We start from the raw sequence: 20,598 nt of genomic DNA on the forward strand, positions 1-20,598 counted from the left end.
GGCCAGACCGTGGTATTGACTCGTTCTCAAACCTCCGCGGAGCCAGTCCAGATCGGTGGCATCGAGGCTGGTCTCCGTGACTTGGCAGCAACCCAGGGGCGGAGAAACCTGAAGGCTGGGATTCCCAGGTGGGGTCAAGGGTGTGCGAAATTCATCAGCGAGGACTGGGCGTCACGAGGAGTTGTCTTTGGAGACAGGTTCCCCGCTCCTCTGCGCCCATGCAGTAGCCACTCCTTCCCGAGGTGTGTAAATTGCGTCCCGAGCTGCCTTTCTAGCCTGGAGACGTGGGCTCAGTGTATCTTTTTCTTACCCGCAACGTGCGACCTCTCCGCTAAGTTACGCTGGGCCTCAGGGGGCCGAGTTTAAACCAGTGATACAACCACGTCCAGAGAGACGCCCCGCGCACTCAAACGCCGAGCCTCGGTAGGGCTCAGCCCGGAGCACCTCGGCTCGCGGCCTCCCCGCCCCGCGCTCCTACGAGGTCGCCGCGAAAGCCGGGAACTGGGACGCGGCCGGGAGGAGCGGGGCCCGCCGCACCGGGCATGCTCAGTGGCGCGGCCCGCCGGCGGCCTCGCGAGCCGCCCCCGGATCTGCGCGGCGGCGGCGGCGGCGGCGGCGGCGACGGCGACGTGAGCGCGCAGGGGGCGGCGGCCTCGCCCGTCTCTCTCTCGGCGCCTGGGTCGGCTGGGTGACGCCGAGCGCGAGATGTCGGACTTCGACAGTAACCCGTTTGCCGACCCGGACCTCAACAACCCCTTCAAGGTGAGCGTCGTCCCCGGCATCGCCCGCCGCCGTGCCGCGTCGTTGTCTGTGTCAACCGACAAGTTTCCTTCGCGCCCCCGGCGCCCGCGCCCCAGCCCCCGGGACCGAGGCGCGGGGCCGCCGCGGCCCCCGTGTCACTCGTGTGGGGGTCGGGGTGGCACCTCCTGAGCCCCCCGTGCGGCCGGGCTCGCCCGCGTCCTCCCGGAGAGGGTCGTGCCCTGGCCCGGCAGTGGGGGCTCCCGAGGCTGCGGGGTTCGCGGCCCGCCTCCCGGGAGCAGGGCGGGCGAGCGCCCCGAGCAGGTGGGCTCGTCCCCCGCCAGGCCGGCGCGGCCGGGCCGGGCCGAGGGCCAGCACGCCGCCGCAGAAGGGGGCTCGCCCTCGGGAGGGGTTGTCATGGGGACCCGAGGCGGCGGCTGCGGGGAGCTGCGTGGGGGTGACGGCAGCGATGTGGAGGAGAGGTGAGGGCACCGAGTACAATGTGATTTTTAAAAAGGGTTTTGTTTTTATTTTCTAAACTTGTGTTGCGCCCGGGTACCACACGCGGCGCTGCCATTCCTCCCCACCGTTCGCCTGAGGTTGGAGGTACTGATGTCAAAGCCTAAGTTACATATAGATAAACACACCTGGAAAACAATAGTGCACGTGGACGATCGTCTTCCTTTCTAAGCGCTCTTGGTAAGGTAAACGGGATATTTTCCAAGCTCCTGGGGCGTCAGCTGTTCTCTGGGCTCTGTGAAGATAGCGTTTCCACCGTGAGCTTCTTTCCTTCTTGGAGTCTGCCTTGTAGATTCCAGCTTCCGAAGGGCTTGGCTTAGAAACGGGTAAAGGAAGGTGGCTAAGACGTTCATTATCTGCGCCTAAATTAATGCAACGTCAAAGGAACTATCTTTCTAAAAAGTACCCCTCCAAGTTTCTTAGTGATCGCATTTGTTTAGCACGTGTAATTTGTTTCTGACTATTGCTTGAAGTTGGTTCTTTAATTTCCCCTGCATAAGTATCAATACAGTAGTAACAATTTGTGGTCATACAAGGATCACTTTTCTGGCTTGTTGAGTTTACATCTTTTCTTTTTACTCCTGGTTTTATTAAGAATTCTAGAAAAGGAGAAACACCCCTTCCCTGATGATCGCCTGATAATTTCATGGAGGATTATCTTAAGTAAATGATTCTGATTGTCATCCACAGTTTGACTCACTCTGTAGAAATGTAGAATGGACTCAGTCAGCTATTCTTTGCCTCTAATGTCACCTAAGAAAATTCTATACACCTGGCCTGAAACTTTCAGGTTTTAGAGATAATATGGTTGTACTTTGAGGAGAATTTTTTTTCCCCCTAGAAATTAGTATTTAGTATTCCATTATTCCATGTTGTGGAAAATTAGAGTATTATTTAATCATAGGCATTCTGAAGCAACATCTCATAACTTGCCAAATGGGTATTTTAGAATATTTTGAGGTATAACACAGAGAACCTGTCAGCTCTTCCTAATTCAAACAATTCATTGCTATCAAACGATTGATGCTGTTTATTTAGCATCTGACCGTTTTGCTATTTTCTATTATACTCTTCCATTTCCTGTCTTGTTAGGGCAAGACACCGTTGCCTTTGTAGCCCAGACTGCTTTTTTTTAAATTACTGATTTTTATTGGACTATAGTTGCTTTACGGTGTTGTTAGTTTCTGCTGTACAGCAAAGTAAGTCAGCTATATGCATGCATATATTCTTTTTTGTATTTCCTTCCCATTTAGGTCACCACAGGGCGGTGAATACAGACTACTTTTTCGTTCACATATAGTTTCCATGACACTTTCCTCTTCTGCAGTACTTAAGGTTGCTGTAGTAATTCTGAACCCAAAAGTAGCTTTAAATACTCATTCGTTGTGGCATAAAATTATAAACCATTCTTGTTCTTTATAAGTGGAAGCATTCAGAGGACAATGATTATTTAGGTTCATAAAATTCTTCAAAGGATCGATCAATTCAGACCTAAAGGGGACTTGGTAGTACACTTTTACCTATTTTCATTGACTTTTGTCATTGTGTACCTGACCTTTTATCTTTCCATTTAAGTTCAGCTGCTTTTTTCTTCTCAAAGTAAAAGTTTACATTTATAGCATATTCTTTTTTCTTGCTACTGTTGGTTTCCTTTCATGTAAATGTTGATTTTTGAAATAGCATTTGTGGTCATCTGTACTTAAATATAAAACATTCCCAGATTCGTCTTTGTGTTACCTTATCATCAACTTTCCTTACAAACCTGTTCTTATTTTCAATACTTGAAATACTTTAGTATTCAAAAATAAAGTTCATATTTGAAGAATATATGTATTTCACATTTGTCAGCCATGCTGATTTCTTCTTGATTTAAAACTACTTGGTTTTCACTGCTGAATTGCTAACTTGCCCACTGTCTTACCTGTGTGGGTGTGGGTAGTGCAGAGTTGGTGTTAGAATTTAGATCACCTGATTCTTGCTTTGTTGCTGATGGCACTATATAATCTTGCCTGTTTGCATTTCTGACATCAAAATTCTTGTGTTTGGTGCTGGAACTTGAGGGTCTCGTATTTAAAAGTTTTGGCTCGAGAGTTAAAAACAAAAACACTGCGTTTAATTCTGGTTTTGTCTCTAACAGGCCAGCGCAAAACCTTGGAAAGTTGCTTAGCCTCTATATCTTAGTTTACTACTTTCACTTTTCACTTTCACACATTGGAGAAGGAAATGGCAACCCACTCCAGTGTTCTTGCCTGGAGAATCCCAGGGATGGGGCAGCCTGGTGGGCTGCCGTCTATGGGGTCACACAGAGTTGGACACGACTGAAGTGACTTAGCAGCAGCAGCAGAATATAGTAATAGCACCTTCTTCATAGGATTGTTAATAGGATTAGGTGAACATACATTTAATGTGTTATAACTACTCAAATCTGGGTGGCTTTAATTAGATAATAATAATTAGTATTAATAGTAATTCAAGGGACTATTTATAGTTAACCATTTTATTTTTGCTTATTCATTTTGTGAAATTCATATTCCCTCTGAGTCGTCTAGAATGCTATTAGAAGCTGTTTGGTGGGTCATGGCTGAGGAATCAAGGCCAAACATTCAGTGGTTTGCTTTGCTTCGTTCCACCAGATCAGACGTGGGTTGTCTGAATTCTAGTGCTACGCATGCTTCCTCCCCAATAAAAGTCTCTGTATTAAAATTGAGCAACTGTCCACTTTATTTTAACCTCAAAAATTAATTCTACTCTATTGAAATAATCTATTTAAAATGGCTTACAATTCAGTGTTCTTAAGTTGTCTTTTTAGTTTCAGTAATACCAGTGGCATCCTAAGAGTTTATTTGAAGTTGAAAATCAAAAACCTTGTCTTAAAAAGAGGCCCATAATTCATGAATGTTACCCATTTTTTCTCATTTGAAGTAAGTGGATAGCACTCTTATTCATTTAAAATGTTAAGACTGGAGATTGGATAGCACTAGGAAAGGACTTTAAGGAATTTTTCTGTGGTAGTCTAACTTTGGAAACTTCATTTTTCAGTATTAATCTGGAACATATTGGTAGTAATTTATGGTTTATGGTATTTTATGTTCATGTCAACTGCATGAGTTCCCACTGTTTTCCTCAGGTTGGTATTTTTAAAAAGCTTCCATTGAGCTGCTGATTATATTTCATCAAATAAAGATGCATCATTATTTTATTTACCTCTCTAAGTTATCTATGGAGAAGGAAATGGCAGCCCACTCCAGTACTCTTGCCTGGAAAATCCCATGGACGGAGGAGCCTGGTAGGCTGCAGTCCATGGGGTCACACAGGGTCTGACACAACTGAAGCGAGTTAGAAGCAGCAGCCGTTATCTATTGCTGTGTAACAAATATTCAATACATGCAAAATCCTCAGATTTGGAGGCCAACTGCATAACACTAGCTTATATAAGGGACTTGAGCATCTGTGGATTTTAGTATCCAAAGGGGCTCCTGACACCAATCTCTGCTTATATACTAAGGGATGATTGCCTGTAATCCCAAAATGTAGTGGCTTAAAACAGCATTTATTTGTTCAGTATTTTGTTATTTGAGTTAGATATAGCTGGGCAGTTTGTTTTTAAGTGTTACTGTCTGAGTCACTCATGTGCCTTCAGTCATCCGGCAGCTTGGCCAGGGTTAGGTAGAATAAGATGTCCTGGAGGTTCCCTGGGGCTATCAGTGGGTGCAAAATAGGTTCTCTTTCATGTGGCCTCTCCTAGGAGTAGTCTGGGCTCTTTTCATGGTAGCAGCAGTGTTTCAAGAGGAAAAGAGTGAAAGCCACAAGGCTTCTTGAGTCATTTCACTTCTGCAACAATTCTGTTAGTCAAAACAAGCCACCAAACAGTCCAGATTAAAAAAAAGGAGTTGGGAGGATGAGACTTCACTTCTTGATGAACGGAACTGTGTCCCTCTTGATATAGACCTGGGAACTGAAAAGACAAACCCAGTGTAAAATGGTTGAGACATGTGCAGGATAACATTAGTAGAACTCCCACCATATGGAGGAGGAGTGGGAGGCACATCACAGTCGCTGGTAAGATGTGTGTGCATGCTCAGTCATGTCTGACTCTTTGTGACCCCATGGACGGTAGCCTATCAGGCTCCTCTGTCCATAGGATTTCCCAGCCAAGAATACTGGAGTGGATTGCCATTACCTTCTTCGGGTGATCTTCCCGATCAGGGATCGAACCTGCGTCTCCTGCATTGCAGGCAGTCTTTACCACTGAGCCACCTTCGAAGCCCACTGGTGTGATTAGCAAGTATGAAATTGAGCTAGGCTCATTAGTTTGGGTTCCCTGCTTTGGAGGCAGTGCATGTTCTTTGATTAGGGCCCATTTCTGTTACCTTGGAAATATTTCCTAATCTTTTATCTTCTGCTTTTGGCTCTACCCTTTAAGAAGCCCTTCTTTTCTGTAAATTATCCATTTGTGACTGAGTAGTATTTTTCAATCTGCTTCCTTCTCATTGACAATTAGGAGTCCAAAAACACTCTCTTCAATTTGAAATTGTTTCTTTTAGTCCAGGCTGGTACAACTCTCTGGACAATTTTGTTCATCTTGTTGTTGTTCATTTGCTCAGTTGTCTCCAACTCTGTGACTACAACCCCATGGACTGCAACATGCCAGGCCTCAGTGTCCTTCACCGTCTCCTGGAGCCTGATCAAACTCATGTCCATCGAGTTGGTGATGCCATCCAACCATTTCATACTCTGTTATCCCCTTCTCCTCCTGCCTTCAATCTTTCCCAGCATCAGGGTCTTTTGTAATGAGTTGGTCTTTTGCATCAGGTGGCCAAAAGTATTGAAACTTCAACCTCATCATCAGTCCTTCAGATGAATATTCAGGATTGGTTTCCTTTAGAATGGACTGGTTTGATCTCCTTGTAGTCCAAGGGACTCTCAAGAGTGTTCTCCAGCACCACAGTTAAAAATTATCGATTATTCAGTGCTCAGCCTTGTTTATAGTCCAACTCTCACATCCATACATGACTACTGAACAAAATCATAACTTTGACTATATGGACCTTTGTTGGCAAAGTGATGTCTCTGCTTTTTAGTATGCTGTCTAGATTGGTCATAGCTTTTCTTCAAGGAGCCAGCGTCTTTTAATTTCATGGCTGCAGTCACTATCTGAAGTGATTTTGGGGCCCACGAGAAAAAAGTCTGTCACTGTTTCCATTGTTTCTCCATCTATTTGCCATGAAGTGATGGGACTGGATGCCATGATCTTATTTTTTTGAATGTTGATTTTTAAGTCAGCTTTTTCACTCTCCTCTTTCACTTTCATCAAGAGGCTCTTTAGTTCCTCTTTGCTTTCTGCCATTAGGGCGGTGTCATCTGATATCTGAGGTTATTGATATTTCTCTCAGCAATCTTGATTCCAGCTTGTGCTTCATCCAGTCTAGCATTTCTCATGATACTCTGCATATAAGTTAAATAATCAGGGTGACAATATACAGCCTGACGTGCTCCTTTCCCAATTTGGAACCAGTTTGTTGTTCCATGTCCAATTTTAACTGTTGCTTCTTGACCTGCATACAGATTTCTCAAGAGGCAGGTCAGGTGGTCTGGTGTTTCTGTCTCTTGAAGAATTTTCCACAGTTTGTTGTGATCCACACAGTCAATGTCTTAAGTCAATGAAACAGAATTAGATGTTTTCCTGGAACTCTCTTGCTTTTTTGATGATCCAGTGGATGTTGGCAATTTGATTTCTGGTTCCTCTGCTTTTTCTAAATCCAGCTTGAACATCTGGAAGTTCTTGGTTCACGTACTGTTGAAGTCTGGCTTGGAGAATTTTGAGCATGACTTTGCTAGTGTGTGAAATGAGTGCAATTGTGCTGTAGTCTGAACATTCTTTGACACTACCTTTCTTTGGGATTGGGATGAAAACTGACCTTTTTCAGTCCTGTGGCTACTGCTGAGTTTTCCAAATTTGCTGGCATATTGAGTGCAGCACTTTCACAGCATCATCTTTGAGGATTTGAAATAGCTCAGTTGGAATTCTATTACTTCCACTAGCTTTGTTGGTAGTAATGCTTCCTAAGGCCACCTTAACTTCAAACACTCTAGGATGTCTGGCTCCAGGTGAGTGATCACACCATCATGGTTATCTGGGTCATGAAGATCTTTTTTATATAGTTCTTCTGTGTATACTTGTCACCTCTTCTTAATATCTTCTGCTTCTGTTAGGTCCCTACTGTTTCTGTCCTTTACTGTGCCCATCTTTGCATGAAAGTTCCCTTGGTATCTCTAATTTTCTTAAAGAGATCTCTAGTCTTTCCCATTCTATCTTTTTCCTCTATTTCTTTGTATTGTTAACTTAGGAAGGCTTTCTTATCTCTCCTTGCTATTCTTTGGAACTCTGCATTCAGATAGGTATATGTTTCCTTTTCTCCTTTGCCTCTAACTTCTCTTCTTTTCTCAACCATTTGTAAGTCCTTCTCAGACAACCAGTTTGCCTCTTTCATTTGTTTTTCTTGGGAATGGTTTTGATCACTGTCTGCTGTACAATTTTACCAACCTCTGTCCATAGTTCTTCAGGCACTCTTGTCTATCAGATCTAATCTCTTGTTCATCTTATGCAGATTCAAACTATCCTTTAAAACACATCTGTAATTCTTTTTGAGACAGTCTTCTTTATTTAGGTTAGAGTGTCAGGGTGCTATGGATCAACACTCTAAAGATATGTGGAAACCTTTTGTTTAGATTGAGTGTCTCCTACAACAGTGAAAGCTTTCAGGCTGCTAGGGTGGGTGGAGTATCTCTCACAATAACTAAATGATGAAACTAATGTTTAAATATGTTTTGTAATACTTTGGTCCTTCCTTTTAACAATAGTTGTAACAGAAAATGTGATTGTGAGAATTTTTAAACATAAACTGTTCTTTTGCTGATGTTGCCTCCCACCAGAAGGTCTTTTGGAGTGTATTTAATATTTTAGTAGTGTTGAATGAAGATCCAGGAAATTTACTGGGTATTTTCTTAATATGAATCACAGTGTTAGGTGGTTCTTGAAAAATATATATTGGATTAATGAAGTTAGTTTCTGGCTCTTAAAAGTGAGTCTGCAGTGTTCTGTTTTTGTCCATCCAATGAGTATTGCTTTCAGTTTCAAGTACATATTTAAAGAGTGGTTTGAGCAAGATAGGTTGTGCCTAGGAAGAAGTCAGAATGACCATGTGTCTGGATTCAAGTCCTCAGAAGGATAATGTAAGTTTATTCAGTGGGTTTAGTCTACAGAAGGCTAAAGGGAAATTTGAGATATATGGATACTTGAAGGGTTCTTAGTTGGCTGAGTGAATAAATTTGTCCTTGCTTCAGAAAAAAGGCCAAATGGCAGAGTTTATGTGAAAGTAGATTTAGTCCTAACCTAAAGACGTAAAAAAAAACCAAACTATTAGAATAGTCTGACAATGCTTTTTAGGTATGGAGTTCCTCAGCACTTGAAGGAATTCATGCAGAATTTGAATGACTTATCACAGCTGCTAAGGCAGAGATTTTCGTGTTTCAAGTTTTATTTCCCCCTTTAAAAGCCTCTGTTACATTTTTATACACTTATGGACCATTTGTGAATGCATAAATTCTCTCATGTTTTAATATATCGGATATTGGAATTGAGTCTGGTCATCTCAGAGAAGAGGGTTTATGTCCTAAGATGCTATTATGCTCTGTGTCCCAGTATCTACTGAGGGAGCAGCCTGAAGTGACTGCTTCCCCACAGGCCATCATCTCCTTTATTATGTGATGCTTGCTATGCTGGCCGTAGCTGACTGATCTTATCAAAGGTATCTGGCTCAGCAGAAGCAGGTCTTTGGGCTGATCAGGAACAGATAAGAGCTCTTGGTCTAAAGATTTTGCCCCAACAAGAACAGTGATAGTTAACTGAGCTTTTTCTGAACTGAGAGCACAGAGAAAAAGTTACAGCAAAAAAGTAGTTGGGATAACTATGGAAAGACATGAGGAAAGAGCCAAATTATCTTAATCATGAAGCACTGGAGTAGGAATCATATGACCAGGGCTTCTGAGGTAATTTTCTAGAACCTCAGTCCATATTAGAGCTGCTCTTGAACTATAAGAGATATTGCCATGTTTTGAAGAATTCCAGCCTTTGTGAAACATGGAATCTTTCTTTCTTTGTGTGCAGAGTCCGTTTCTTTCAACCAGAATTGCTCACAGGTAAATGCAAAGTAACATCTTCTAACTAAAATGTTACAGGCTTGAATCAAGCCTGTATCTAGACTGAATACAGATATAAATGATAGAATACAGGTTGTTATGATACAGTTTAAGTTGTACTTAGTCTTTGGTGGTAATGAAAATTCAAATACTATGAGGTGTTTTTAAATCGCAAGAAAGAAATTTCCCAGTGTTTCATACGTGTGGAACGTAAAAGATAATGTGGAAGATGGTTGGATTTGACTTTGTACCAAATCCCCTTCCCTGTGCAAGAAATGCTGCAAGAAGTCCTTGTAAACATGTGTGCAGAGAGCAATCCAATAATCTCCTTTCTGGTGTTTGGCTTTGGGTGCTTTTAAGAATTAGTAATGCCAGTTCATCTGTCGATTGTTTCTACCTTTTGAGTATTATGAATAATGCTGCTATAAACATCCGTGTACAAGTTTTTGTTTGAACATTTGTATTAATTTTCTTGGGTATATACCTGGGAGTAGAATCTCTGGGGCTTGTGGTAAATATATTGAATCATTTGAGGAATAGCCAGACAGTTTTTCAAAGTGGCTGCACCATTTCGTATATATTCCTGCCTGCAGTGTATGAGGGTTCCACTTTCCCTACATCCTAATCAACACTTGTTACCTGTTAATAATTCTAGCCATCCTAGTGAAAGTGAAGTATCTCATTTTGGATTTGACTTGCATATTGTCATATGATGTTGAATTTATTTTTATGTGCTTATTGGCCATTTGTATATCATCTTTGGAGAAATGTCTATTCATATCCTTTGCTTATTTGAAAATTTGGTTGTCTTTCATTGAATTGTAAGAGACTTCTAAAAAATATATTCTGGATTTAAGTTCTTTATGCAGATAAATGATTTACAAGTATTTTCTCCTATTGGTTACTTTTTTACTTTCTTATTAATGTTCTTTGAAGCACAAAAGTTCTAAATTCTGATTAAGTCCAAATTATCTATATTTAGATTCTTTGTTTTGATATTGTATCTAAGAGTCCTTTGCCAGACCTCAGGTTGTGAACATTTATCCTAGTTTTCTTCAAGAAGTTTTATAGTTTTAGCTCTTACATTTAGCTTTATTATTGATTATGTGTTAATTTTTGTGTAGGGTGTGAAGTAAGGTCCAACTTCATTGTTTTGAATGTGGATATCCAGTTGTTCCAACACTATTTGTTGAACAGACTGTTCTTTCCCCTTTGAATGATCTTGGCACCCTTGTTGTAAAACTTTATTCTTAATCTATGTTTTTGCAAAAGAAATGAAGTATTTTTTGTTAAAAAACCCTTCATATTTCATGCAAAATGGCTCCCAAGAACCTGCTGAAGTCCCGAGAGAGAGAGAGAGAGAGAGAGTGTGTGTGTGTGTGTGTGTAAGCTTGCTAATCTTCCCAAACCAATAGAGCTAGTGTTACAACTGTTTCTAATCTCTGCTTGTTTCAAAACTTAAAAAAAGCGTAGTAATGAGTTTTATGCTTGTTTTTAGAATGTAATTATGAATGCATCAATATTACCAACTTGATACTTTATTTTCTTTATAAGAGACTTCTATTTATTTTACAGAGTACAGATGAATTACTGAAAATTTTTTTTATATCAGCAAAATTGTTAGAACCTCTTAAAAGAATAAAGCAAGGAATAAGTGTAAATTATAAACATGTTGTGCATTTTGAGTATTGCTGAGATCAAACACTGACTTTTGGTGAGATCAAACCAGGAAGAAAGGATTTGTGATAGGTATATATTGATAATTTTAACTTGATTGTTAATAGAAGAAAAATAGACGTTTGAATGCAATGATTTAGTATATGTAGCTGTTAAAGGTTTTTGCTCATCAAACAGAACAGTGCATATCATGAGAACAGTATATACTCAACAAGTGTTGGATGTCTCTACTTTGTTCAAGAGATATAAGCAAAGGTAGAGTTGTGTATATGCTGCTGGCAGTCATTTTTTCTGCAAGAATCCTCCAGTGGTGGTTAGAATTCTCATATAGTGATGTGGGATATTTGTGGGAGGTGGTAGGTGATAGGAAAAGAGGATCAAGAATACGGGCCAGTTATGGCCGGGGCTGGCATACTAGTGTAAATTTACTAGCGTAATTTTACTATTTTCCCAAAGTAGTTTATGCTTGTTTTAGCCTGATTTAGCCAGTCTTGTGGTTTTATTTATGGCCTACCATGCCTAATTTTTGGCATCTCAAGTAGTCATAAATTTTAGTGAATTGCTTACAAGTAAGTGGCATATTATAAAAGTGTAATTAATGTATTCCCTAAACTTCAAAGAAGTGTTGCATGCTTTTTCTACTTGATTAAAAAAAATGTATGGAAATGTTTATATTTGAATCTCAGGGGAGCTTAACCACCATTTAGAGCTGAGTTCATAAGAAAATGTTCCGTGACCTATATGTATTGCAGACAGATATTTACGTGTTCTTACCCCAGTGCTGGGGGCTTAGAGGAAGGAGTTAGTGAAATCTACAGAGGTGGTCCAGGGGAGTAGGTGAAAGGGTGGCATTGGAGCCAGGCAGCCTGAATTTGCTTGTCCACCTCCTAGCTAGGTGACCTTAGGCAAATTGCTTAATTTTTCTGCTTTCCATATTTATTTGATTTTTTTTTACACTTTTTATAGTTGCATGAGTTTAGCTTTTGAATTAAGACAAAGATAAGAAGCTCTTAAAATAACAGGTAAAGGAAATAATGGTGCAAGTTTCTCTTTGGTTGCAACATGTGATTATTTATTTTTCTCCTTTATTTTATCCCTAAATTGCCTGTATTTTTTAAGGCAGACTCTAATTTTTATTAACTTTTAATGAGAGTTCATTTTATTTTTATGACAAATTACCTTGTGGTGCAAACTTTGTTTAAATGGTGAAAAGTTGTAAACTTGGTTGTTTAATGTTGATTTTTAAGAAGGATATCTAATGTTTTTTTTAAAATTATATTTGAGGTTAAATAGTTTTTAAAGTTGTGATTATGATTACCTTTTGAAGTCATGGGAAGCTGGCAGGATGAATTCCTTGTGTCACAGTTGGAATTCTGAACGTTTTCTCCCCATGGATATTTGGATTTGCTGGTCTGAAGAGCTTAACCACTAAGTTAGCAAGAGTAGGTTATTTATTTAGCCAGAATTCGTTTCTTAAGAAAACGTTCCTTACAACATATATTTGAGGTGGAAAAGCTACATCTGCAAGTTGACTGCCTATGTGTGTGTGCTCAGTCGCTAAGTTGTGTCTGACTCTATGTGACCCCCATGGACTGTAGCCCACCAGGCTCCTCTGTCCATGGGAATCTTTAGGCAAGAATACTGGAGTGGGTTGCCATTTCCTTCTCAATGACTGCCTGTAATATGACCAAATTACTAAGACATTTAAAAATTTGTTTATGGGTATTTGCTGGCCACAATTAGTGGTAATTGTTTTGCTATTTCAGTATTTAATGTGAATGACAGAAAACTCATTAATCTTGGTGCAGAACCAGTATATATGACAAAACAAACTTTTTTTTGGTGCAAAAATCTCTTTTTTTTTTTTTCTCAGTTTTCTTCTTTTTTTATTTTTTTGGTAATTATTTTTATTGGAGGCAAATTATTTTACAATATTATATTGGTTGGTTTTGCCATACATTGACATGAATTCGCCCTGGATTTACGTAAGTTCCCCCTCCTGAACCCCCCTCCCACCTCCCTCCTCCCTTTATCCTCCATCTCTTGAGAGTTTATTGAAAATAAGGGATGAGGATATCAGTTCAGTGGCTCCATTCATTAGTGGTCATTTGAGCCCACCAATCAGTTGAACAAATATGATCAAATATTTTCCTGTTTTTTGCCATCATCCTTTTTCTTTTTATGTCTGTATACTTTAGTGCATTTTTGATGGGCATCTAGCTCTTTTAGCTACCCAGTTTCTCAAATTTCATAAGAAATTTTCATGATTCCAAAGAGTAGGATGCTAAAATAAAGTAACCAGTTTGTAAATATGCAAACTCTGGTATTATTGTAGTCTCTGAGAGCCAGATCTCCTACCCAGTCTCTTTTTCACTTCTTTCCTAATGAATGTTTCTGTAGTTAATAAGGGCACTGAGTGATTTGGTACTTAGATTTTGAAGATGTGGATTTTTTTAAAAAAGGCTTATTTCTTATTTATGGCTGTGCTGGTTCTACTTTGCCATGTGTTCGTTCTCTAGTTGCAAGGATCTGGAGCTTCTCTTCATTGTGGTACGAGGCCTCTGATTTCAGTGGCTTCTCTTGTTGCAGAGAACGGACTCTAGGACATGTGGGCTTCAGTAGTTGCAGTGTGTGGACTCAGTAGTTATGGTTCAAGGGCTTGGTTGCCTCACAGCTTGTGGGATCTTCCCGGACCAGGGATTGAACCCATGTCCCCTGCATTGCTTGGTGGATTTTTAACCATTAAACCACCAGGAAAGCCCTGCATATGGATCTGTAGCTGGTTGGCAAGATTTCTTCCAAGAATTGTTACAACTGATTATCTTCTTAAAAGCAACTTTGAGATATAATTAATGTACCATACCATTAACCAATTTAATGGGTACAGTTTAGTGATTTTTAGTATATTCACAGTTGTGCGTCATCACTATCAATTTTAGAACATTTTCATCACTCTGAAAAGAAATCTCATGACCTTTCGCAGTCATTACCCATTTCCCTCCCAACTTCTCCAGCGCTAGGAAGCCACTAATATTCTCTCTGGACATTTCATATAAATGGAATTGTAAAAAGTGTAATCTTTTATGACTGAAAGTATCATGTGTTTACGTTTCATTCATATTGTAGCACATATCAGAACTTCATTTCTTTTTATTGTCAAATTATAATTCCATTGCATGGATATACTACATTTTATTTGTACATTCATCAGTTGATATAAGTTTGGGTTTCCACTTTTGGCTGGTAGGAATCATGCTGCTGTGAATATCTGTACAAGTTTTTATGTGGATATATGGATATGTGATCCAGAGAATAGCAAGGAGAGATAAGAAAGCCTTCCTAAGTCAACAGTGCAAAGAAATAGAGGAAAACAATAGAATGAGAAAGACTAGAGATCTCTTCAAGAAAATTAGAGATACAAAGGGAACATTTCATGCAGAGATGGGCACAATAAAGGACAGAAATGGTATAGACCTAACAGAAGCAGAGATGTGAAGAAGAGGTGACAAGAATACACAGAAGAACGATACGAAAGAGATCTTTATGACTCAGATAACCACAGTGGTGTGATCACTCACCTATAGCCAGACATCTTGGAGTGTGAAGTGAGGTGGGCCTTAGGAAGCATCACTATGAACAAAGCTAGTGGAAGTGATGGAATTCCAGTTGAGGTATTTCAAATCCTCAAAGATGATGCTGTGAAAATGCTGCACTCAATATGCCAGCAAATTTGGAAAACTCAGCAGTAGCCACAGGACTGAAAAAGGTCAGTTTTCATTCCAATCCCAAAGAAAGGTGGTGTCAAAGAATGTTCAGACTACCACACAATTACACTCATTTCACACACTAGCAAAGTAATGCTCAAAATTCTCCAACCTAGGCTTCAATAGTACGTGAACTGAGAAACTTCCAGATGTTCAAGCTGGATTTAGAAAAGACAGCGGAACTAGAGATCAAATTGCCAACATCCGTCGGATCATAAAAAAAGAAAGAGAATTCCAGAAAAACATCTGCTTCATTGGCTTCTACATTGCTTCATCTATATCTGCTTCCTTTGATTGTGTGGATTACAACAAACTGTGGAAAATTCTTCAAGAGATGGGAATACCAGATCACCTTACCTGCCTCCTGAGAAATCTGTGTGCAAGACAAGAAACAACAGTTAGAACTGGACATGGAACAACAGCTGGGTTCAAAACCAGGTAAGGAGTACGGCAAGGCTGTATACTGTCACCCTGCTAATTTAACTTACATAAAAAGTACATCATGCGAAATGCCGGGCTGCATGAAGCACAAGCTGGAATCAGGATTACTGGAAGAAATATCAGTAACCTCATATATACAGATGACACCACTCTTATGGCAGAAAGTGAAGAGGAACTAAAGAGCCTCTTGATGAAAGTGAAAGAAGAGAGTGAAAAAGTTGGCTTAAAACTCAACATTCAGAAAACTAAGATCATGGCATCCGGTCCCATCACTTCATGGCAAATAGATGGGGAAACGAAAACAATGAAAGACTTTATTTTCTTGGGCTCCAAAATCACTTCAGATGATTGACTGTAGCCATGAAATTAAAAGACAACTCTTCCTTGGAAGAAAAGCTATGACCAACCTAGATAGCATAATAAAAAGCAGAGACGTTACTTTGCCAACAAAGGTCCATCTAGTCAAAGCTATCGTTTTTCTAGTAGTTATGTATGGATGTGAGAGTTGGACTATAAAAAAAGCTGTGCTGTGTTTAGTCGCTCAGTTGTGTTGGACTCTTTGCGAGTCTGACACGCATGGACTGAAGCCCACCAGACTCATCTGTCCATCGGGATTCTCTGGGCAAGACTATTGGAGTGAGTTTCCATGCCTTTCTCCAGGGGATCTTCCCAACTCAGGGATTGAACCCAGGTCTTCTGCATTGCAAACTGATTCTTTACCATCTGAGACACCAGGGACCTTGGCGCCAAAGAACTGATGCATTTGAACTGTGGTATTAGAGAAGACTCTTGAGAGTCCCTTGGACTTCAAGGAGATCAAACCAATCTATCCTAAAGGAAATCAGTCCTAAATAGTCATTGGAAGGGCTGATGCTGAAGCTGAAACTCCAATACTTTGGCCACCTGATGTGAAGAACTGTCTCATTTGAAAAGACCCTTATGCTGGGAAAGATTCAAGGCAGGAGAAGAAGGGTATGACAGAGGATGAGGTGGTTTGATGGCATCATCAACTTGATGGACATGAGTTTGAGCAAGCTCCGGGAGTTGGTGATGGACAGGGAAGCCTGGCATGCTGCTGTCTGTGGGGTGCAAAGAGTCAGACACGACTCAGCGACTAAACTGAACTGATGGATATGTACCTAGGAGTCAAATTGCCTGGTCATTTGCTAATTGCCAAGCTATTTTACTAAATGGCTGTACCATTTTACATTCTTACTGCGGAGTATGAGGATTCTAGTTTCTTTTTTCTTTCTCTTTAACTTCCTTTTTTAAAACATCCTTGCCAATACTTTCTTTTTTATTGTAGTCATTCTAGTAGCGTGAAGTGGTATCATTATTTTGATTTGCATTTCCATAGTTAGTAATGTTGAGTGACTTTTCATGTACTTAGTGGCCATTTGTATGGTTTCTTTAGAAAAGTGTCTATTTGAATCCTTTGCCCTTTTAAAAATTGTCTTTTTGAGATAGTTTTTTTTTTATATTCTAGATACAAATCACTTATCAAATATATGATGTGTGAAAATTCCATTTTGTAGGTTTTTTTTTTTTAACTTTCTTGGTTTACTTTTCAGTAGGAAAGTTTTAAATCTTGATGAAGCCCAGTTGTATATTTTGTTGTTGTTGCTTGTGCTTTTGGTGTTATCTCAGAAACCATTGTCTAATTTAAGGTCGTGAAGATTTTCTTCTGTGTTTTCTTCTAAGAGTTTTATAATTTTAGTGCACGTATTTAGGCTTTGGTTCATTTTAAGTTAATTTTTGTATATGGTTAAAGGTATCAGTTGTGTATTTAAAGTTACTTAGCTTTTTTTAACTCTTAGGGGTTTATTATAGATGTAGAATACTTTGATATTACCTAACTGTAAAGGTCCGTCTAGTCAAGGTTATGGTTTTTTCAGTGGTCATGTATGGATGTGAGAGCTGGACTTTGAAGAAAGCTGAGCGTCGAAGAATTGATGCTTTTGAACAGTGGTGTTGGAGAAGACTCGTGAAAGTCCCTTGGACTGCAAGGAGGTCCAACCAGTCCATCCTAAAGGAGATCAGTCCTGGGTGTTCATTGGAAGGACTGATGCTAAAGCTGAAAGTCCAATACGTTGGCCACCTCATGTGAAGGGTTGACTCATTGGAAAAGGCCCTGATGCTGGGAGGGATTGGGGGCAGGAGGAGAAGGGGACGATAGAGGATGAGATGGCTGAATGGCATCACCGACTCGATGGACATGAGTCTGAGTGAACTCTGGGAGTTGGTGATGGACAGGGAGGCCTGGTGTGCTGTGGTTCATGGTGTGCTGTGGGTCGCAAAGAGTCGGACACAGTTGAGTGACTGAACTGACTGAAGTGTTCAGTGCTTTACTCTGGTCTAAAAAGTCATTTGTTTAGGTTTCTTGCCACTGCTCTAGCTTTTGACATACTGTCTTCTTTTGACTAGCTTTCATATAGTTCCTGTAGCTCAAATATGATGCCACATAATAAATGCGGAATTTGGAGTTTGGGAACCCTTTACTTGAGTGATATCTCATAGCACTTGTCAATAAAGCATCTAATTCTTTTGCCAGTGGATTATTTTCTGTGATTTTGGTTAGATGGTTCATGTGACTGAGTGGATCCAATGGCGTAATTTTAAAAACAAGCCAAGTTTAGTCTTTTTTTTTTTAACACCGAAAATTTTTGTTTCAGGGAAGAGCCAATCAACAATGTTGTGCTAGTTTCAGGTGAACAGAGAAGGGACTCAGACATACATATACATTATTTTCAATTTTTATCAACAATTAGATTTAAAATGTAGCATTTGCCAGTTTGATAAGGTCTTTATAGTTACCTAAAGATTTTATGTAATTGCTGTGACTATATTAGAGAATAAAGTGTTTCAAATTCAGTTGTTTTCAAGAGATTTTTGTCATTGAAGATGGAATAAGAATGGATTATTTAGCCAGAAATATATGGAGTGCTGACAGTGAATCAGACACTGCAGTAGACACTGTACTAGTCACCAGGAATACAAAGATGGAGAAGTCACTCATGTCAAGAGTCCACACGTGAGTTGGGAGATGTAATGTGCAGTTAAATGCTTTGAGGGAAAAAGAGGAATTGGTCAGTATTGTAGCCTCTCTTCTTCTAAGTGCAGAGTCTGAGGCAGAAGGCTTAGATGTTACTCCCTCATTTTGTAAATGGGAAGATTCAGACACAGAGGTTAATAGTTTCAAGTCTCAGTTCAGTTCAGGCGCTCAGTCATGACTGACTCTTTGCGACCCCATGGACTGCAGCACATCAGGCTTCCCTGGCCATCACCAACTCCTGGAGCTCACTCAAACTTATGTCCATCGAGTTTGTGATGCCATCCAACCATCTCATCCTCTGTCATCCCCTTCTCCTGCTTTCAATCTTTCCCAGCATCAGGGTCTTTTCCAATGAGTCAGTTCTTTGCATCAGGTGGCCAGAGTACTGGAGCTTCAGCATCAGTCCTTCCAATGAATATTCAGGACTGATTTCCTTTAGGGTGGACTGCTTGGATCTCCTTGCAGTCCAAGGGACTCTCAAGAGTCTTCTCCAGCACCACAGTTCAAAAGCATCAGTTCTTTGGTGCTCAACTTTCTTTATAGTCCAACTGTCACATCCATACGTGACTACTGGAAAAACCATAGCTTTGACTAGATGGACCTTTGTTGACAAAGTAATGTCTCTGCTTCCTAATTGCTGTCTAGGTTGGTCATAACTTTTCTTCCAAGGAGCAGGCATCTTTTAATTTCATAAATGCAGTCAGCATCTGTAGTGATTTTGGAGCCCCAAAAGATAAATTCTGTCACTGTTTCCATATTTTCCCCATCTATTTGCCATGAAGTGATGGGACTGGATGCCATGATCTTAGTTTTCTGAATGTTGAGCTTTAAGCCAACTTTTTCCCTCTCTTCTTTCACTTTCATCAAGAGGCTCTTTAGTTCTTCTTCACTTTCTGTCATAAAGGTAGTGTCATCTGCGTATCTGAGGTTATTGATATTTCTCCCGGCAATCTTGATTCCAGCTTGTGCTTCATCCAGCCCAGCATTTCACATGATATACTCTTATTTAAGTTAAATAAGCAGGGTGACAACATACAGCCTTGATGTACTCCTCTCCCGATTTGGAACTAGTGTGTTGTTTCATGTTCAGTTCTAACTGTTGCTTCTTGCCCTGCATACAGATTTTTCTGGAGGCAGGTAAGGTGGTCTGGTATTCCCATCTCTTGAATAATTTTCCACCATTTGTTGTGATCCACACATTCAAAGGCTTTGGTATAGTCAATAAATCAGAAGTAGATGTATTTCTGAAACTCTCTTGCTTTTTCTATGATCCAACAGATGTTGGCAATTTGATCTCCGGTTCCTCTGCCTTTTCTAAATCCAGCTTGAACATCTAGAAGTTCGTGGTTCACATACTGTTGAAGCCAGCTTGGAGAATTTTGAGCATTACTTTGCTAGTGTGTGAGATGAGTGCAGTTGTGCAGTAGTCTGAACATTCTTTGGCATTACGTTTCTAGTCTTGGGATTGGAATGAAAACTGATCTTTTCCAGTCCTGTGGCCACTGCTCAGTTTCACAGATTTGCTGGCTTATTGAGTGCCGCACTTTCACAGCATCATCTTTGGGGATTTGATAGCTCAGCTGGGATTCCATCACCTCCGCTAGCTTTGTTCATAGTGATGCTTCCTAAGGCCCACTTGACTTCTCATTCCAGTATCTGGCTCTGGGTGAGTGATCATACCATTGTGGTTATCTGGGTCATGAAGATCTTTTTTGTATAGTTCTTCTGTGTATTCTTGCCACCTCTTCTTAATATCTTCTGCTTCTGTTAGATCCATCCCATTTCTGTCTTTTATTGTGCCCATCTTTGTATCTCTAATTTTCTTGAAGAGATCTCTAGTCTTTCCCATTCTATTGTTTCAAGTTTAGTTAGGAATTAAAGAACTGGATGAACATTGTTCCACTAATGGCTTTAATAAGGATACTGTGAGAAGGTTTCTGTTAGTTCCTGCTCAGAATGTTGTTGACAGTATAAAATAGAACAAAGAAAGCCACACATCTCTTAATTTCATTTTGACTGTAGACTTCCCAGGTGGTGCTAGCAGTAGAGAACCTGCCTACTAGTGCAGGAGTCAGAAGAGACATGGGTTCAGTCCCTGGGTTGGGAGGATCCCTTGAAGAGAAGGGCATGGCAACCGACTCCAGTTTTCTTGCCTGTAGAATCCCATGGACAGAGGAACCTGATGGGCTATAGTACATGGGGTCACAA

The 20,598-nt window shown here is 40.3% G+C and overlaps 1 protein-coding gene across 4 annotated transcripts in view; it reads left to right on the top strand.

Annotated features, from left to right (window-relative positions):
- The first annotated feature begins 568 nt into the window (after positions 1–568).
- SCAMP1 (secretory carrier membrane protein 1) overlaps positions 569–20,598 on the top strand; it is a 152,083-nt gene continuing 132,053 nt past the window's right edge. For 2 of the 4 annotated variants that reach the window (XM_088839889.1, XM_088839890.1), the window contains exon 1: positions 581–762. In XM_088839889.1, coding sequence (XP_088696015.1) covers positions 706–762 — 57 coding nt within the window. In that variant the 5' untranslated portion in view covers positions 581–705. Of the gene's footprint in view, positions 763–20,598 lie in introns of all 4 variants that reach the window. The other 2 variants (XM_088839888.1, XM_088839891.1) reach the window with 2 other exon arrangements.

The sequence above is a fragment of the Moschus berezovskii genome, chromosome 9, assembly GCF_049115385.1.
Source record: "Moschus berezovskii isolate FMDL1 chromosome 9, NW_MosBer_1.0, whole genome shotgun sequence".
In the NCBI taxonomy this organism is placed as follows: domain Eukaryota; kingdom Metazoa; phylum Chordata; class Mammalia; order Artiodactyla; family Moschidae; genus Moschus; species Moschus berezovskii.